Source organism: Hypanus sabinus, chromosome 8 (genome assembly GCF_030144855.1).
Source record: "Hypanus sabinus isolate sHypSab1 chromosome 8, sHypSab1.hap1, whole genome shotgun sequence".
Lineage (NCBI taxonomy): Eukaryota > Metazoa > Chordata > Chondrichthyes > Myliobatiformes > Dasyatidae > Hypanus > Hypanus sabinus.
In genome coordinates this window covers 128,023,977-128,045,004 of record NC_082713.1, presented here as the reverse complement: position 1 = coordinate 128,045,004, position 21,028 = coordinate 128,023,977, and the positions used below count along the sequence as shown (strand labels likewise).

The window sequence follows — 21,028 nt, the reverse complement described above, 5'->3', positions numbered from 1 at the left end:
TAGGTTAATTGGTCACTTGGGTGTAATTGGGCAGTACACTCTTATTGGGCCAGAATATTCTGAAACCATGCTGTATTTCTAAATAAATGCACCCATTGGGCCCATTGATCTGCTCCACCATTCAATTATGCACGAGTTTTTTTCTCAACCCTGTTATCCTGCGAACTCCTGCAGCAATTTCCAGTCTAAAACCTATTAACCTTGACCTTAAATACGCTCTGACAGCACCCCCATAGCAACAAATTCCACAGATACTTAACCATTTATATGAAGAAAATCCTCCTCATCTCAATTCTAAAGGGACATTATTTATTCTGATGCTGTGCCCAGCCACCCGATCCAAGATTCTCTTATTAATGGAAAATTCTCCACATCTACACTGAGCATGACAGATAGTTGAGAATGGGGAAGGGGTGATGTTGATGGGGATGTGACAACAATAGACTGGGATTAGTGTAGATAGAGGTTAAATGGTTGGATTGGATGTAATTTGCTGAAAGACTGGTTTCCGTCCTGCACAACACAATGACTGACAACATAGAGAAAGAATCTGATCCAAATTGATTTCTGAGTCGGTAGAGTAACATTCAGACTCAGAGCTGAGATTGTGGGCCAAGCAGACCATTCGTATTAGAACCATAGAACCATAGAACATTACACCACAGAAACAGGCCTTTTGGCCCTTCTTGGCTGTGCCAAACTATTTTTCTGCTTAGTCCCACTGACCTGCACCCAGCCCATATCCCTCCATAACCTCTCATTCATGTACCTGTCCAAGTTTTTCTTACATGTTAAAAGTGAGCCCGCATTTATCACTTCATCTGGCAGCTCATTCCACACTCCCACCACTCTCTGCGTGAATAAGCCCCCCCAATGTTCCCTTTAAACTTTTCCCCCTTCACCCTTTAACCCATGGCCTCTGGGTTTTTTTCTCCCCTAGCCTCAGTGGAAAAAGCTTGTTTGCCTTCACTATCTATACCCAACATAATTTTATCTACCTCTATCAAATCTCCCCTCATTCTTCTACGCTCCAGGGAATAAAGTCTTAACCTATTCAATCTTTCTCAGTAACTCAGTTTCTCAAGTCCCAGCAACATCCTTGTAAAACCTTCTCTGCACTCTTTCAACCTTGTTAATATCCTTCCTGTAATTCGGTGAATTAATGGTAAAAATTTCCAGCTTCCTCCACTGCTCACTCAAATTCAGAAACAGTACTCGTTGGAAAATTGTATCTATGATCTGTGTGTATGGTGCAGACTTACCATAACATCCGGTCTCCGATTCACTCCAGCCTGGCACGCAGATACACACCGGATATCCTGACCTATCTGAGCCACAGCTTGCAGTTACATCGCAATCCACTCTCCGGCAGGGATACCACTCTGCAAAGGTCAGAAATGACACTGTGATATCAGTAAAGGGATGGATCGGATGTTCATTCTATTTTGGGTAAAAATGAGGCTTCCCTTCCAGTTACAGACATACTGACCAATCCGTGGGCCAGTGCCTTCTAATATAGAGGGTAAATGGATAACATTGTTTTAATCATGCCTTTTTGCCTTCAGTGAAAGTGAAAACGGAGAGGAGTGTGCAATAAGCTTCTCACTAGAGATTGGACAATCATACAAAATGAGCCAAATCAAAACAGCCTACACAGGTCACACTGCAGCTCCACCATTTGGAACCAGTGTTAGAAACAGCCTGAGTTTCATGGAATGACCTCTGTGTGCGCCCTTCCCCCATCACACACACTGTGGTTGTTAGTCTCATTACTTGTGCTCGGCTCTGCTGTGTGCCCTGTTGTTCGAACGCAGCATTCGTGACAAGGCTGCCTCTGATTTTACGAAAGTAGGAGTCTGCAAGCCAATGAGAGATTTGAGAATCAGCATTTAGCACAGTGCAGTTGCTTCCATTTGCAGGTACACATTATTGAAAGTGGACATTCCTTAGATGTAGGCTGCTTACTCGAGACTGAGGAAGGGACTTGGGTGAGTGACTGCTACCACTGTATTTCTTTAATATAAAAGAACCAAAGATTGAACTGATAGCATCGGGAAATGTAGAAGAAGCTTGACCCAGATGCAGAGCAATGGAGACAATTTAGCAGTGAGCGGTAACTTTACGAATAAACTGCAAAATAACAAGCCACATGGGGCCACAAAACAAGAGAGAATGAATATGACTAGTCAACAAAGGTAACTGAAGGCTAAAGGCAGCTGGTTGAGGCTGTTTGGCTCGATGGGGAGAACAAGTACTATAGATGAGAGCTGGGTTTAAACAGGACCAGGCACACTGAGGGCAGACAGTGAGGAACTGATGTACATCTGAGATAAAGGTGGGCCATCAGAACTGGCGTGGCAGAAAATCCAGAGTATGCTTTGCACCAGGATCGCTGGAGAGGGACAAGGACTGGGTCTTCTGGAGTATCTCAGAGCACATGGCTGCTAGTGCATACGCGAGGTTGTCAGTTGTGTCGGACAGAGCAGGTTTGTGCGGTATGGTCTGGCAGGTCTGATTCTCAAGATCCTAGATGATCAGGACAAAGATATGCAAGGACAGAACGATGGGCTGAGGGTCGATCTCTGTTTCAGCTGGGTCAAACTGTCATGATAGGGTGTCCACCTTAGTGTTCTTGGAGTCGGGTCAGACTTTCAGCCTTTTCAGCTGAAGCAGGACCTCATTTTAAGATCTCTAAGTTAAAACAACCTTATTTTTCTCTACACACTAGCATTTTGTAAACACCTTTGCTGGTGAATTACTCAGCAAAATATGAGCTAAGAGTATCCCACCATGTCCTTCTCTCCTTAATTTAACACCCCACCATTACTCCTATTATACTTAGCTTTCTCCTTGACTTTTTGTACTACTAAAGTATTGAAAAACATTTCTTAAGGTCAATCTTAGCAATATCAGCAATATCCTTCTCAACATGCTTTTTGGCAATCCAAATTTCCTTCTTGACTACAATCGTCATAATTTCTAAAGCCCTGTGGTTAACACCATTACTATTTTTTTGGATTCCTTATATAGCCGTCTGTTCTTCAATAATTTTTATGTATATCTTTATTCATTTATATAGTTGATTTATTGTTTTTATTGCTTCACCTGACCTTGGGTATGAACATTTCCTACACTGTGTGTATTACCTCTTTAATTCAACCCCTTTGTTCCTCAGCTGAAACAACTTCAAGCAGTTCCTTTCAGTTTACCTTCTGAAGTCTTTGCCACATCTGCCCAAACTTTGCCTTTCTGAAATTCAATTTAATGGCTTTGGTTTTTACTGATATATTCACCCCAAAAACAATGTTATGATCACTTGCTCCTAAATTCTCAACAACTTCCAAGCTCCAAATTCTATCCTGATTGTTACAGAATATCAAATCTAGACATGCCTCCCCGCTTGTTGTATCAACAAACATTCATTCAATTACTCAATGAATTCACTTTCCAGTCATCCATTAGTCACTTGGTTCTCATTCAATATTTGGGAAATTAGTCACCCATAACTATAACTTCACCCTCAGAACTTGCATTTTTAATATTGTTTATTAGAATCACTAGCAACATGAGGGGTCTATAACATACTCCTAATGTTATTCCTTTATCCTTATGGCTTTCAATTCTCACCCAGATATCTTCACCAAGTCTGGATTCATCTCCTGTCACAAGCAACCACGTGTTTAATTTCTCCCTTATGTATTTGGCCAATCGTCCACCTTTATGATCTTGCCTATCTTTCTTTAGTAAAGCATATCCATCGATACTGTATTCATCAGCATCCTTTGAGGTCAACCAAGTTTCAGTTATTGCTATTATATTATAATGATTTGTACATGTATATAATTCCAGCTCATTTATTTTATTCTTAATACTTATTGCATTTATACAGGCTATTCTTCATTTATTACTGATGTTTTTCATCTTATTCTGACCTACTCTTATATTTTTGAAGCCGATAATCTGTTTCTGTGTTAATATGTTATTCTCCAATAAGGTGTTGGCATCCCAGACAGCGCATAGAGAGCTGCTGGATCTGCTGATCTATCCCAGTCTACTAGACAAAGGTTTGAGTCAATTCTTTTATTTTGGGCATGCCTACATGAGCTGCATGTACTGTATTCCTCCAACACTTTAACTGTCAGCTTTAATAATACGATTTAACTCTCAATCCCCATGTAAGGCAACCCCTGTCAAGGGCAAGTTCATCCCAGTGTTAGTGAAAATAGAGGAACTGGAGTTTATGCTGCACATTCCAGATATTTTGGGTGGCCATGTAGACCTGAGACAGTGTGGAATCTTTTCTGGTTTCCCTTTGGATCATCTCTGCTGTAATTTCTGTGACTTCTGACTTGTGTTAGGGAGCATACATCAAGAGGAGCGTCCTCTTTTGTAATTTTTTTTCAGGTATTTCCTTTTCCAAGGGTGAACGGGACATTACATCAGTATTTCCATGATTAGTTGTCCTCGAGTTCGACCTTGTAATGGTCTAAGAGACAAAGCCCACCTCTGCATTCATGCTGCTGCTGGTAGTGGAAAAAACTTCCTGTGAATTGCAAAGGGACACCAGTGGATGATGATCAGTAATGATGGTAAACACTCCCCTATACAAGCATTGATTGAATGGATTTGCACCCAAACCAGACTCAAATTCTCTGTCAGTCCACGTGTCATTGTTCTCTGCAGCGGTAAGGGAATGTGATGCAAATGTGAAGCATACATTTCCATCACTCACAGCATGTGACATGACTGTGACATCACAATCAAGCTTCACTGGATGCTGTCATCATAATGTATGAGTGCAGCATCTGACATCACTATTTCCTTTACCTTTTTAAAGCCACCTCACACTGCTTTGTTCTTGCCATTTAATTTCAAAGTGAGGCAATGAGTTCAATGGGTGCGGCACAGTAGCCATGTTTGGCAGGAGCCTGTTATAGCAAATGACAAATCCTAAAAAGGACCACAACTGTGACATATCCTTTGGCCTTGGGGCATCCAATACTGCTTGAATTTTCTTAGCACACTTGTGTAATCCTTGCGTCAATGGTGTGAACATAGTGGGTGATGCTTGGTTTAAGGAATTCACACATGTGATGTGTTCTGAGCTCATAATCTTGTAATCTTCTAATCATTTTAGATTTATCTTGAAATTCTGGAAATGTGCCTTGCCATCTTCACCGGTAACAATGATGTCATCCAGGTATTGCTGAGCACCTGGGCAGCCTTGCAGCCCCTGGTCCTTAGCTTTCTGCCAGACTACAGGTGCAGCTGCTGCTCCAAAAATGAGCTAGTTGTAGCCAGTAAGCCCTTCATGAGTGTTTATGGTGACAAACACTTTGGACTCTTCTTCCATCTCTATCTGTAGGTAGACAGGCCTCAGCTAAGTCAATTTTGCTGATGTGTTTTCCTCCAGAAAGGTTTGAAAAAATATCTTCTATCCTTGGCAGAGGGTACTGATTTACTTTCAGTACTGTGTTGACAGTGGCCTTAATATCACTACAGATCCTGACAGACCCATTCTTCTAGGCTACTGGGAACACTGGCATTGCCCATGGGCTCCCACTCAAACTTGGAAAGAATTCCTTCAGCCTCCATGCAATCTGGCTCACTGGCTACTTTATCACAGATGGTATAAGGAACCAGACAAGCTTTGTAAAACTTGGGTGTGGCATTTTCATTTAATACTATTTTACCCTTGATATGTTTGAGTTTTCCAATGCCAGCCTTGAACACTGCTGTGGCATTATCCAGAACCGTTCTTAATTCCCTTTCAGTTGACTCCATGGCAAGGGATGTGGCATGGATTGCCGATCAAGTTGTTGTTTCAGCCACTCACAACCCAGATGTTAGCCCTCCTGTTTTCAACACATACAATCCCAATGTGTCTTCTGGGTTATCGTATTTCATTGTTACAAATGTCATTCCCAGAGGAGTAATCTTTTCTCCAGTATAAGCTCTTAATGAGTTACTTCCAGGCTTCAGTGTCTTTGAAATGCCATTCATAGAAACATAGAAAACCTACAGCACAATACAGGCTCTTCGACCCACAAAGCTGTGCTAAATATGTCCTTACCTTAGAAATTACCTAGGGTTACCCATAGCTCTCTGTTTTTCCAAGCTCCAAGTACCTATCCAGGAGTTTCTTAAAGGACCCTATTGTATCTTCCACGCACTCACCACTCTCTGCGTAACAAACACCTCTCATCATCTTAAACACCTCTATCAGGTTACCTCTCATCCTGTGTCTCTCCAAGGAGAAAAGTCCGAGTTCTCTCAACCAATTCTCATAAGGCATGCTCCCCAATCCAGGCAACGTCCTTGTAAATCTCCTCTACACACTTTCTGTGGCTTCCACAGCCTTCCTGTAGTGAGGCGAGCAGAATTGAGCACAATACTCCAAGTGGGGTCTGACCAGGGTCCTATATAGCTGCAACATTACCTCTCAGCTCCTAAACTCAATCCCACGATTGATGAAGGTCAATGCACCGTATGCCTTCTTAACCACAAAGTCAACCTGTGCAGCAGCTGTGAGTGTCCTATGGATTTGGACCCTAAGATCCCTCTGATCCTCCACACTGCCAAGAATCTTACTATTAATACTATATTCTGCCATCATATTTGACCTACCAAAATGAACCAACTCATACTTATCTGGGTTGAACTCCATCTGCCACTTCTCAGCCCAGTTTTGCATACTATCAATGTCCCGTTGTAACCTCTGACAGCCCTACATGCTATCCATAACACCCCCAACCTTTGTGTCATCAGCAAATTTACTAACCCATCCCTTCACTTCCTCATCCAGATCATTTATATAAATCACAAAGAGTAGGGGTCCCAGAACAGATCACTGAGTCACACCACTGGTCAGTGACCTCCATGTAGAATATGACCCCTCTACAACCATTTTTTTTTGCTTTCTGTGGGCAAGCCAGTTCTGGATCCACAAAGTAATGTCCCCTTGGATCCCATACCTCCTTACTTTCTCAATAAGCCTTGCATGGGGTACCTTATCAAATGCCTTGCTGAAATCCATATAAACTACATCTACTGCTCTTCCTTCATCAATGTATTTAGTCACATCCTCAAAAAATTCAATCAAGCTCTCAAGGTATGACCTGCCTTTGACAAAGCCATGCTGACTATTCTTAATCATATTATACCTCTCCAAATGTGCATAAATCCTGCCTCTCAGGATCTTCTCCATCAACTTACCAACCACTGAAGTAAGACTCATTGCTCTATAATTTACTGGGCTATCTCTACTCCCTTTTTTGAATATGGGAACAACATCTTCAACCCTCCAATCCTCCAGAACTTCTACCGTCCCCATTGATGATGCAAAGATCATTGTCAGAGGCTCAGCAGTCTCCTCCCTCGCCTCCCACAGTAGCCTGGGGTACATCTCATTGGGTCCCAGTGACTTATCCAAATTGATGCTTTCCAAAAGCTCCAGCACATCCTCTTTCTTAATAGCTACATGCTCAAGCTTTTCACTCAAACTCATTTTGTGGAATACCTGAAACAACTGAGCCAGTGTCCAATTCCACTGTAATTAATTAGCTGTTCATTTCTGATGTAAGCTATAATCGCTTGTTTATTGTTAATTTTCACATTGTAAATCTCAAGGCTACCCTGCTCTTTTTGAAAATGCAACCTGACTTTTTAATGTTTTCTCTTCCCAGTGCAGTCCATTTATTTTTGTCTGCCCAACCTGTTCTTTTGTATGTTCTTTTGTTGCATTTTCTGCAAGTTTTCCCTTTAAACCTGCATTGATCTTGTGTATGTGAACCCCTGCCACACAGTAACACAATTTGTTTGGCCAGGCCTGTTTCTGTTTAGATGTTGCAATTTTGTTCATGCTCACCTTCATTCCTGACTGCATCTCACTTGCATCTCTGGCTGCTGTTTCTATTGATGTAGCTATTTAAACTGCTCTTTTAAATGAGTTGTGCTTCAATCAGGAGTCATTTTGAATGTTTTCTTGTAAGATTCTACAAACTAAATGATTTCTCAGTGCAACAGCAAGCCCATCTCTGAACAGACAATGCTCAGACTATTTCTTCAGTTTGGCACACGTATGCTGAAATGAACTCAGCTTCCTTTTGATTCTGCTTATGAAGCCTAAAGAATTTTGCAATCAACAATGGTTTCAGTTCTACAATTTTCTTGCATTACTTTTATGATATCAGCAAAGCTCATTTTAGCTGGTTTGGTTGGAGCAATTAAACTTCTAAGAAAACATATGGTGTTCTACCTACTACACTCAGCAAAACTGGCCCTCACTTTGCACTAGCTATCTTAATTGCTTCAAAATACTGCTCAATTCACTCAGTATGCATATTCCAGTTATATTGTGCAATAGAATGCATCTACCTTTCTAATGTAGTCAGCCATTTCTGCTTTGTTAATTTCTGGTTATCATAACTGGATACTCATTGTTTATGAACGGGTGAATTTGTCCATTTTCTGCTTTTTTAAAAAGTTGACCGTATTGTCCTCTTACGAAGAAAGCACGCTGCACTTTCTTTTAAAACTTAAACATCTTGCTGCACTTTTTAAAAACTCAGGTGTCTCACTGCACTTTAACAGGTTCATCTCAGGTTCAGTTTAGAACTTGTAACTACAAAACATAAAACTAATTGGAAGAAAGTCATGGGAAAACTGAGAGAACATATACACTTTGCCTTTACTTTTAGCAAGGTGCACGCATACAATGTGGTAATTTAATGACATATGCCATTCACGTTTTTTTATATATAGAACCTGTCATTAATTATCTCATCAAATAAATAATGCTTAATCAAACACATTTACAGTATTGCTCAAATATTACCGAAATATTAAATACACAACACGATACCGAACACATCTATGATGTTAATGGCTAAATTAAAGGTGGTGATGAATCGGCATATAAAAAGGAGATTGAAAATGTGATAGAATGGTGCCACAACAACATTTCTCTCAACGTTGCAAAACCAACGTGCAGATTATTGACTACAGAGGGAAGAACCTGGAGGTCAAGGTGCCAGTCATCATGAGGGGATCAGTACTTTAAATTCCTTGGCACTATCATATCAGAGGATCCATCCTGGAACCAGCACTCCAGTGTTATCACAAAGAAAGTACACCGGTGCCTTTACTTTCTGAGAAGTTTGCATAGATTTGGCATGTCACCTTAACCTGATAAACTTATACAGATAGACAGTGGAGAGTATCCTGAATATTTGCATCCTGGCCTGGTATGGAAACATCAATGCCCAAGAATGGAAACGTGTACTGCCTAGTCCATCACAGGCAACGCTGTCACCACCACTAAGCACATTGAGAAGGAGTGCTGCTATGAGAAAGCAGCATACATCATCAGGGATGGTGGCTCCACAACCATCCAGTCCAAGCTCTCTTCTCACTACTACTACCACCATTGGATAGGCGGCACTTAGGTCTCATGCCACCAGTTGTTAGCCTACAACCGTTAGGTTCCTGAGCTAGCACAGATAACTTCACTCACCTCAATTCTGAACTGATTCCACAAAGTGTAGACTCACTTTCAAGGACTCTGCAACTCATGTTGTCAGTATTGATTATTTATTTTTATCTTTCCAATTTGTCTTCTTTTGCCCGTTGCTTGTTTGCCAGTGATTGCTTACTGTACTTATAGATTTCCATAAATTCTATTGTATTTCTTTACTTTCCTCAAATCCCCACAGGAAAGTTAATCTCAAGGTTGTATATGGGGACATATGTGCACTTTGATAATAAATTTACTTTGATTTTGAACAAATAATCTGGTAAACACACACACACAAACTTTTTGGAAGCCATGTTCATACTGTGTTTGCTAATTAACTGATAATAATAATTGTAACTTAAAAGTCATGCTGCTTGTGAATGCTTGAAGCAAGTGTTGAAACAGAGCACGAACTATCTTTATTATCTCATTTCTGGATAATTAACATCTTAACGACTCATCTACCTGATGCATAGTGTAATAATATGTAACACTCTGGGAACATAGTTCTTCTCCATGTCCAGCATCTGAAAATGTGATTCGCTTCTTCACTCAACACTTTGCCTTTTACATTATTTAATAAATCCCATACGCCACACCACAATTGATAGTTAATACGATACCACCACAACATGTTTAATTGTTAACACTATACCTTAAAATTTACCATTTTATTATTCAAACCCAGTCTTCAACTGAGAATATTAGAGAATATCAGAACTTTGAATACATGTACACCAAGCTCACTTTCTTTCAAGGGATGTTCATTCTTTGTAGGCTGCTAGTGTTGCCTCTGTTTAAAGATCTGGATATCCATGACTCACTGTATCTTGTGGGCATTTCTGACTTTTGAATGAGAATCAGTATATACCTACTGTTTAATTTAAGTTGAAATGTGTTTCATGACAACAGTGGAATGCAAAGACATAAAATTGTTGTAAATTACAAAATAAAGTAATAGTGCAAAAAGAAAAGGAACAATGCAGTAGTGTTCATCTTTCTTCTGTTCTCTTACAGCCATATTTGCTTAGAAAGCAAAAGTCTTCTCGTTTCCCCAGTACACCTCATTTAACTTGTATTTGCAGAGTTAAAGTGGATTCCTTTGTGGATTTGTTTAATGATGTTCCCGCATGTGAGTGAACTCTCTAAGTGAAGTGTTGCTCTTTAAAGTCTCGCTCTGTACATTTTAAAACTTTGTCTGTATAGCTTTCAGTCAAGAACACTGTCACCCATTCTCATTGAATGGAAGGTTTGATTTACCTTTGTTTGGTTCTCAGTGGGGAGGTTCACTGGCGATTGTAGTTAGACTGTTGTTCTTATTCCTCTCCATTGCAACTTGTTACTGGGAGCACTATTTAAAAGAACTAGTCCTCCTTTTTCTTCACAAATCTCTTGGTAAATTGCTTCTCTCTTCCAGAGTAAAGGGTTTCTGTCAATTTTAGTTTGCCTTTCTGTCAGCGTGCTGCAGCTGACTTAATGTTGTTAGTGATGTATATTGATGTTATCAGATAAGATGATCTTGGGGACAAGCATGAATCATAAGAATATAAAACGTAGAAGCAGAAGTTAGTTATTCAGCCCATCAACTCCTCTGCTATTTATCAAAATCATGGTTGACCCACTATTGCACAGTTCCATTCCACTGCACTATCCTCATACCCTTCTATTTCTCTACTATCCAGAACTCCTTCATTTCAATGAATTCTTTTATAGAATTCTTGCAGCTCTCTGCAATTGGGAATTCCAATCACCACCTCTGAATAAAGAAATTTTTCTTTACCTCAGTCCTAAATTCTGTCTCAGATGCTTGGTTTGATACTATGACTGTGGATTCTGGAGACCTTCCTTTTGTACAAAGATGATCCTGGGGAATGAAAGGCTTTAACTCTGAAGAGTGTTTGATGCATCTGGTTCGGTAATCAGTGGAGTTCAGAAAGATGAGGGGGTTTTCATTGAAACATATCAAATACTGAAAACTCAGGATAGAGTGGAAGTGGAGTGTGTGTGTGTGTGTGTGTGTGTGTGTGTGTGTGTGTGTGTGTGTGTGTGTGTGTGTGTGTGTGTGTGTCTGTGTCTGTGTGTGTCTGTCTGTGTGTGTGTGTGTGTGTGTGTGTCTGTCTGTCTGTCTGTGTGTGTGTGTGTGTGTGTGTCTGTCTGTCTGTCTGTGTGTGTGTCTGTCTGTCTGTGTGTGTGTCTGTGTGTGTGTGTGTGTGTCTGTCTGTCTGTGTGTGTGTCTGTCTGTCTGTCTGTGTGTCTGTCTGTCTGTGTGTGTGTGTGTGTGTGTGTGTGTGTGTGTGTGTGTGTGTGTGTGTGTGTGTGTGTGTGTGTGTGTGTGTGTGTGTAGTGTAGGCCTCCGTTAGTCTCGATAGACCATGGACTTGCACCTTGGAAAGTTTCCAGGGCACAAGCCTGGGCAAGGTGTTTTTGTTTATGGAAGACCGGCAGTTGCCCAAACTGCAAGTCTCCCCTCTCCACGCCACAGATGTTGTCCAAGGGAAGGGCATTAGGACCCATACAGCTTGGCACCAGTGTCGTCGCAGAGCAATGTGTGTTTAAGTGCCTTGCTCAAGGACACACACACAGCCTTAGCCAAGGCTCAAATTAGCGACCTTCAGATCACTAGTTAAATGCCTTAACCACGCGCCAACACTAAGTGGAGAGTACACTCCTTTCTGGATGAAGAAATTCCCCCTCACCTCAGTTTTAAAAGTACTTCCCTTTATTCTGAGGCTGTACCTACAGATCCTGGACTTTCCTTCCAATGGAAAAGTGGAGAGTACATTTCCATTGGAAGGAAAGTCCAGGATCTGTGGGTATTTATGGAATTTGTTGCCAAAGAGAGTTGTGGAGACCAAGTCATTGGGTGTATTTAAGTTTGATTGGCACCTGACTAGTAAAGGGGTGAAATGTCAGAGAGAGGGCAGAAGAATGGGATGATTACATAGTAGACTCAATGTTCGGAATGGCCGAATTCTGCTCCTGTATCTTTTGCTGTTGTGGCTGTTTCCAAATGCTAGTTCAGTTGCATGAGTTGTGGTTGTTTTACCTGGCATCTGTCCCTTCCCTCACTTTCGACTATGATCGAGAAAAAACTTCTAACAAAGAATTTGCATTTTAACGAGAGATTTTAGTAATGTTGATGGGAATTGTATCCAGTGTGAACTTCCTCACAAGCAATGAGTGGTATGGGCAATATGCTTGTAATGCTACTGCCTTATAGATATGACCCACAATGAGATTTTGCTATCTCCTTTGAAAACAACCCCACAACATTAATGCAGTAACAACCTGGTCAACAAAACAATTAGTTCAAAGAGAGAAAGTTGAGCCGGAGAAGGATATAGTTAATAGCAAAACTTTGTTAAGTACACATATTTTCAACAACTGTTTCCCTTTTCATATTACAAAAGCAACACCATTTCTAATTTGGAATGGAGAGGTGCAAGATCTATTCTAAATCTCTAGGAGAATAACTTGTATGTTTTTTCATTTCAATTACATAATTTCCCAGAACTTCTAACAATCAGGAGACACAGATTTGTAATTTTTCCCAACTGGTGAAACACAGTTTGAACTTTCATTAGACATTAGATAAAGCGTGACATAATGGACTGTTCATAAATCTCGAAATTAAAGGGTACGGATAAGCTGTAGAAAGCAACAATGACTGTTTAATTTCTCAGGGAAGTAGAGATTCCCATGGTTATTCCCAATATATGTTGATCTATTAGGTTCATATGAATGACTCATATGAAAAGTACACAATTTTAGTTAGGTAACATAAAACTGGTGAACAATGAAGAACATTGTGATGGAATTGAGGAAGGTATAAGTCTGAAATGGATTAACACTAGAGGCAAAAACTGTGTGCAGAAAGATATGAACAAGTGCAACTCATGGAAGGAAAATGATTAAACAGAACCAACAGGACACAGGGACAGTTACCTCAGAATACATAGCTTTGAAGGCGGAAAACAATTTTATAATTTGCTGAATAGATTATGCAAGAGAACTAATTTACATTGAAATGAATATAAAAGTAAGGAGATCATAGTAACTCATTATAAACCTCTGGTTATTATATTCAGTTCTAGATAACCAATTTGAAGGAGGTCTTGCTTCTAAAACACTGCAGAAGAGGCTTATTGGACTGGGAGTGAAAAATCTTGTTTCACCTAGAGAGGGTGTGATCTACAATTGCTTGACAACGATGTGATAAGAAGAAGTGAAGGAAGCAAATGAGGCAGAACTCACCCATTTCATAATAAATGTTGAAGTTTGTGCTTGGTGTGTGTGGACCAGAATGGAAATGGACCCACACGTTAGTGCAGTTGAAGACACGAAATGTGCCGATGTCTACGTCTTCCTCAGTCAAGTTGAATTGCACGCCTTGATCAGGATTCATTCCACAGCTGAAGGAGATGTAATCTTTCTGGGAAGTCACAGTCAACAAGTCCACCCTGAAACGGATTCCTGCGGGAAAAAACGTGCCCTAATTAGTTGCAGCTCAGTTTCTCAACAGTTGACACACGATTTCAGACACAGTCAGTGCTACCACATCCCTTTAACTTGTAGGGGTGCACCTGTTTCACATTATGCATTCGAACCTTTGAATCAAAATGCTGTGAATACAAGCTATCCTTCGGAGTCCAGGCCTGGAACTTCACGCAGTATTGACAACATGCTGCTTTGTTAACAACTTGGTGGAGGACTGCAGATTCTCTGCCTGGGAAAAAAAACTGAACCAAGTCCTATCATTTCTCTCAGATATACTCTAACAAAGAACTTTGGAACTAGAGAGTTCTCACAGTGACTTCCGCCAGTAACGACCTCCCAGCAATCAGATCTGGCTGCTATCACAGCACTGCTTGTGATTTCTGCCTGTGTGCAACGGAGTGTCTTGTTTCCCATTTTACAACTGGATCACCCCCTTGAATTGTATCACTCTAAGTTTGCCCTAGGCAGGGAAGGTAGTTGGGATAAGCTCCCACTGTCTATTAAATGCTCTCAATGGTATGAGGCTCAAACTGTTTCTGACAACCAAGCTCCTGGTCTTCATGTGTGGACTAGCTACTAAGGCCGGCAGGACTGTTTCTACCAACAGAAGGGGAAAATGTGGGTTACTGGTGCCTTAAAACCTTCAGGCAGATGGGGCTTGACAGTCATGGTTGGCAGTTCATCCAGGAGAAGGAAAACTTTGATCTCAAACCTCGGCTCACTTCCTTGCAACTGTACCCACTCATGAGGAAGACTTCAGGAGTAAACCCAAAGGAAAATCTAGCTCTGGAGTCCCTAAGGCAGTCTTATGTTGAGTTCAATGCTAACCAGCAACTCCTGTAATGCCCCTGGTGCCAAACTGCATTGGTCTGTGCCGCTCCTTTGGATTCACCGGCTGTGTGCTGAGAGGGCATGGGCAACAGTTTGCTCTCCACATGGTTCTTCCCTGGCTTGTAGTCAGCTGGGACTCAACATCCATGGTTAACCCTGACAAATGGAGGGCCCAATGCTTATAATACAGTAGAATTGGCAGTCCACTTGAATGTTACTTTTAACATTGCTTCACACACAAAATGCTGGAGGAACTCAGCAGGTTAGGTAGCATCTATGGAAATGAATGAACAGTCAACGTTTTGGCTAAGACTGTTCTTCAGGACTGGAAAGGAAGGGGGAAGCGGTCAGAATAAAAAGGTGGGGGGAGGAGGAGGAGGATAGCTGGAAGGTGATAGGTGAAGCCAGCCTGGTGGGAAAGGTAAAGAACCGGAGAGGAAGGAAGCTGATAGGATCCTGAATGATCTTTCGTGAAGGATTTCAAAATAAATCCATTAGGCATTCCTGTGAACATGTCTGGAAGCATAATCTTGTTCTGATTTTTTTCTCTCGGTGACCATGTTTTGCTGCTCAAGAATGTGAAAACTAGAGAATGGAGGAATGATTTCCATAGCCCAGGTTATAGTGTGTACAGCAGCAATTATTACTAAATGCTATGGTTGACATCAAGTAACCAAAGGCAGAGTTTTGAAATAGATGGATGAGTCTGGAACACCAGTGATGAAAACTCTTTGAAACTCTTCAATATACATCTGGATTGTAGAGCTAGCTCTTCCTTTCCTAAACAGCATCTGCTCTCTCGTTATCTGATGATGCACCTGTCATGACTGTTGTTTTATCCTTGAAAATGGAGTGTTACCTGTGTACAGGTGAGTGGAGTTAGACACCTGGACCAGGTTGAAGAACCAGTACATGTCTGCACTATGCTGGTAGTAGCTTTGGAAATTATTGGACACGATGAAACCAGACACACAGGGACAGGGATTCCTTGAAAGAGTCTGCAGATCCACAGATCCTGGGATAATTTCTGGTGGGCAAAAGCAATCTGAAACCAAAGAAAGACAACATGAATCACTGAACAACCATGAATTCCTTTTTGTCCTTTCCTATACCCCACTGCTTTACATTTATTCACACAATGATCATCAGCATTTAAACAGAACAGCCTTTCTATCCAACATTAGGGAGAAAAGCTGCCCTAATCAATCGTCATGAATGATATCTGATATATCATGGGCAAGGAGGCTGAGGTTCCTATTCTGTTACTCACCTTCACAGTGCGTCCCGTTCCCTCTGTAATAGGATTTGCACTCACAGTGGTAGGAACCCATCGAGTTCAGACACTGAGCGTTGCTGTCACACTGATTCTGTGCCGGATCCGCACACTCGTTGACATCTGAAAAGAGTAGATAAATAAACAATCAGAGGTGGAGGGAAGGTGGAAGAGGAGTGTGGACATGGTTATGATTTTTGTCTGCATAGCCAGGCTGCAATGTGTCCTGTAGTCATTCCATCAGCTCAGAGATGTAACAAACAACTAATATAAAAGGTCAAATATCATGCTATCAGGACTTTCTGTTTCTTCAGAAGCAATCTTATTTCATCAAAGTCTGTCAGACCACAGAGTGGAGGTTTCCACTATTGGCCATGTCATGAAGCTGGGGTCACAGTACCAGGAGAAGGGTAAGGAGTTCAGGGCTGATAAATTGAAACTTCTTCAGTCACTGGCTAGAATTATGTTTGAGAAAGAGAGGGAGAGGTTTTTAGACACAAAAGCATCATGGAGTATGGGGAGACAGCAGGTTTACAGCAGTCATATTCATTGAGAGGACAGATCTATAGGGATGATTAACCTACCCTGACTCTCATTATTCTACATCTCAACAAGTTATGTCGTGGGTACCAGACCTACAACAACGGGTTCTACTTTAAAAAAGGAAAAATATTTGGTGTGAGTTTTTCAAGGATAAAAAATAAAGGATCAAACCTGTGCACATTGATCTGCTTCCGGGTCTCAGGGTGTACCCTGGGTGACAGTCACAGTGGTAACTGCCCACCGTGTTCACACAGAGCTGGGAGCAGCTGCCATTGTCCTGCAGACATTCATCCACATCCGAAAAACAGGGGCATGTTATAACTACCAGGCAATAAGACAAAGGAACAGATTCTGTCATCCAAACTCAGCTGATTTATTTTATCCCTCAACCCCACTCTCCTGTCTTTTCCCCATAACATTTCATGTACCTATCAACCATCGTTTTAAATACACACAATGACTTGGCCTCCACAGCTGAATGTGACAATGAATTCTACAGAATCACCTCCCTCTGACTACAGAAATTCCTTCTCATTTCTGCACTAAAGAATGTTTGTTGTATTTTGAGGCTTTGCTGTCTGGTCTTATGCTCTCAGAGTAATGGAAGCAACTTCATCATGTCCACTCTATTTTGGCTTTTCAATAGCAAGCACAGGCCCAGCACTATGAAATATCCTCATATGTTAACCCTTTCATTCCTAGCATCATTCTTATAAACCTTTTCTGGACCATCTCCAATGCTAACATATCCTTTCTTAGATCTGGGGCCCAAAACTGCTCACATTACCACAAATTTGTTCTGACTAATGTCATATAAAGCCTTAGCATTACATTTTTGCTTTTCTATTTCAGTATTCTGGAAATGAATGCTAACATTGCATTTGCCTTCCTTACCACTGATTCAGCCTGCAAGTTATCATAGAACACAGACTGGAATGATGGGTTTAAGGGAGACCACAAATCTTGCTTTTAACAAAGGAAGATAATTGAAGTGAGTTATTTGAGGATGAAATGTAAAAAGTCAAACCTGTGCATGATGTTCTGTTTCCGGGCCTCAGGGTGTACCCTGGGTGACAGTCACAGTGGTAACTGCCCACCGTGTTCACACAGAGCTGGGAGCAGCCGCCATTGTCCTGCTGACATTCATCCACATCTGAAAAACAGGGGTGTGTTACACTGAAATTTACTTTCAGGAAAGGCCTTTGATCTTCCAATAATATAATGCCACATGTTTCAGATTACCTGTGCAGTTTTCATGTTTTTAAAACTAAAATGTTGAGGTTATTTTACACTTGAAAGGAAGTTGAGAGATCAAATCAAAAGACATTTTGATATGAGAGGGGGAGGGAGGGGGAGGGAGATCCATTGATAAAGAAGTGTGAGAGGGAGAGGGAGGTGAAACAATGAGGGAGTGAGGGGATGAGATAGGACAGAGAGAAGCAGAATGAGGGGGGAATGGAGGAGTGGAATTGAGGTAGCAAGAGGGAGATGAGAGAAAAGGGGTGAGAGGGGAGAGTGATGGGAGATGGGGCAGGGGCAAATGGAAAGGGGGAAGAGGAATGAATGGAGGGACTATGCGTGGAGCAAGAGGGGAAGTGGGAAGGGGAGGAGGAGAAGTAGAGAAAGAAGAGGGTGATGGAGACGGAGAGAAACAGCAAGAGCAGTGATTATCTCCCGGTGTCTTTATTTGTTGTAAAAAGAGCTTCCCACCCTAATCCAGTCCCCCTGCGCCAGGACAACAATCTGCAAAGCCACAACTTGAAAATTCAACATGGTGTTGCTTAAATGTGGTGAGGGTTTCTGCCTTTACTACTGTTTCAGGTTGAAAAGTTCCAGACCCACCAGCCTCTGTAAGAGAGAAAAAAGACTTCACCTTCCCTCTAAAATTTTTGCTAATTACTTTGACTCAATGACCCATTGTATTGAATCCACCTCAAAGGGAAATTAGAGGAGGATTAGTACTATGCAATGAACCTTGCCTCTCAGAGAGTATTTTGGAGACAGTGACCAACTCACAGAACATGGACACAGAATGTTACACCACAGTACAGACACTTTGGCCCGTGAAGTTTTGCTGACCTTTTAACCATCTCTAATACCAATCTCACCCTTCCCATTTACGTAGTCCTCATAGGCCTGGGGACCTAAAGTACGTGAGATAGGGGATGTCCTTAAAGAATACTTTCTCTCTTTCTATCATGCATATTGCTATCTAAGATTTTCTTAAATGTCCCTAATTATTTGCTTTTACCACTACCCCTGCATGGCGTTCCACACACCCAACACTTCCTGTAAAACATTTACTTCTGACATCCTCCTGATGCTTTCCTACAATCACCTTAAAATTATGCTCCCTCATATTACCATTTCTGCCCTGGAAAAAGGTCTATGGCCATCCACTTGACCTATGCCTCTTATCATCTTCTACACTTCAGTCAAATCACCTTTAAAGTTCCTTGAGCTTTACCATAGTTCTGGACAATAGTTCTGGAGCAGAAGATCTAGGACAGCATTTAATTGGGGGAGGGCTAATGACAATGCTATTGGGCAGGAACTTAGGAAAGTAAATTGGGAACAGATGTTCTCAGGGAAATGTACAATGCAAAGTGGAGATAGTTTAGCTAGTACTTGAGGTAAGGAATGTCCTTAAAGAATACTTAGCTTCATCCAGAAGCCTAGATGAATGTAAGGTTCATGTAGAACAGGCTAATGTACTAGATGTGTCAAGTTTAAGAAAGAAGATGTGTTGTAAATTTTGATAAACCTTAGGTCGCCCAGGCCTAGTGAGATATGCCATATATTACTATGGAAAGTGAAGGAAGAGATTGCTGCATTGTTGTTGATGATCTTCACTGGCTGCAGGAGTAATACCAGAAAAATGGAGTATAGCAAACATGAGGCATCCAGGTGCTTCCAATAAGAAACCCATTGTGTTGGGTACTTAAAAAGGCTGCATATGCGTAAATCTTTTGTGAGAACCTGAAGCAAAATGAAGCCAATAGTATTCAGTTGTCTGTTGTAAATACACATCATTGGACTTGGGAATTAAAACCAGCCAAATTAACTTCCCTACAATTATACAGAATATGTTTAAGAAAAGTCAGTCAACTTTTGTGCATAACATGTTTTAATCCTTTCTGAACCAAACCTTCTGGATTAGCATTACTGACTTATTTGGAGCCATCAGACACAACCCTGATTACAATTGACCAGCCACATTGGACAATTTTAATTATGCAAGTCTGTATTGTGACTATTAAAGAAGATCAGTTACTGGAATATTTTTTGAAGAGAGACTGAAATGTTGACCTCACAAAGTTAGAAGATGAGTAAAGTTTCTAAGTTTATCATCTCTTTGACTAAGCTAAAACTCTTGGATTCTGACAAATTATCACTTCAGTGGGGGATTGTATCAAACAAGTAAGTGAACTGAGAAATTCCCAAGGTGAAAATTCAGTACCAGTTACCTGTACAAGTCCTTCCATCCCCAGTGTAGCCAGCCCCACAGACACACTGGAAGGAGCCGGGACTGTTGGAACAGGAGGCCGAGCTGTGACAATCGTGGCTCCCACTCTGACATTCATCCACATCTGGAGTTGGGAAGAAAGAAAGGGGTCTCTGGAAGGTTACTTGCTTCTTGAACAATAAACTTCTCAGCAAAATGTACAAAAACTGCATTTTGAAGAGACTGAGTCAGCATGGTTTCTCACACAAGAATCTCTGTGGTCATTCCAGGAAATCTTCATTCCAGGAAATCTCTGGCTACCCATCTTCTCACACCATTCACAGAATAAGCCTCTATTATCTTGACACCAATAGATGAGTCAATTACTTTTGTGGCTGGACAGGCAGAGAAGTGGAACACTTGAAAAAACATTAGGATTAGACGAGTAACACACACAAAATGCTGGAGGAACTCGGCAGTCCAGGCAGCATCTATAATCTTCAGTCCAGGCAGAATTTTGTGTGTGTTGCTTAGATTTTCTCTTGTTTGAGGATTGGTAAGTTCCTGGTCCTGGATGGGATATCTCCCATGTTAGTACAGGAAGCAAGGGTACAGATTGCTGTGCCACTGTTGATCTTTGCTTCCTCACTGGCCACAGGAGAAGTACTAGAAAATTGAAGGCTTGCATTTGCTATTCCTTTATTCCTTTGTTCCCAGGGATAATTTTGGGATTATTGACAGTGAGTCTTTAAGGAAATGACAAAAAAGTTGATAAATGCAGAGTGGTGGATGTGGTGTATATGGATTTTTGTAAGATGTTCAGCAAGATTACCCATGGTAAGTTTATTCACAAAGTCAGGAGGCATAAAATCAATAGAAACATGGCTGTGTTGATACAGAATTGGCTTTAACAGGCTGAGGGTGG

General features: G+C 41.2%; 1 protein-coding gene across 1 annotated transcript in view; it reads right to left on the bottom strand.

Moving 5' to 3' along the window:
- The window catches only part of LOC132397669 (uncharacterized), a 258,258-nt gene that overhangs the window by 224,820 nt on the left and 12,410 nt on the right, over window positions 1-21,028 (bottom strand). Inside the window, exons 6-11 of the mRNA XM_059976438.1 lie at window positions 20,126-20,248; window positions 17,686-17,811; window positions 16,113-16,238; window positions 15,702-15,887; window positions 13,769-13,987; window positions 1,263-1,382 (exon numbers count right to left, since the gene is read on the bottom strand). Coding sequence (XP_059832421.1) covers window positions 1,263-1,382; window positions 13,769-13,987; window positions 15,702-15,887; window positions 16,113-16,238; window positions 17,686-17,811; window positions 20,126-20,248 — 900 coding nt within the window. The remainder of the gene's footprint in view (window positions 1-1,262; window positions 1,383-13,768; window positions 13,988-15,701; window positions 15,888-16,112; window positions 16,239-17,685; window positions 17,812-20,125; window positions 20,249-21,028) is intronic.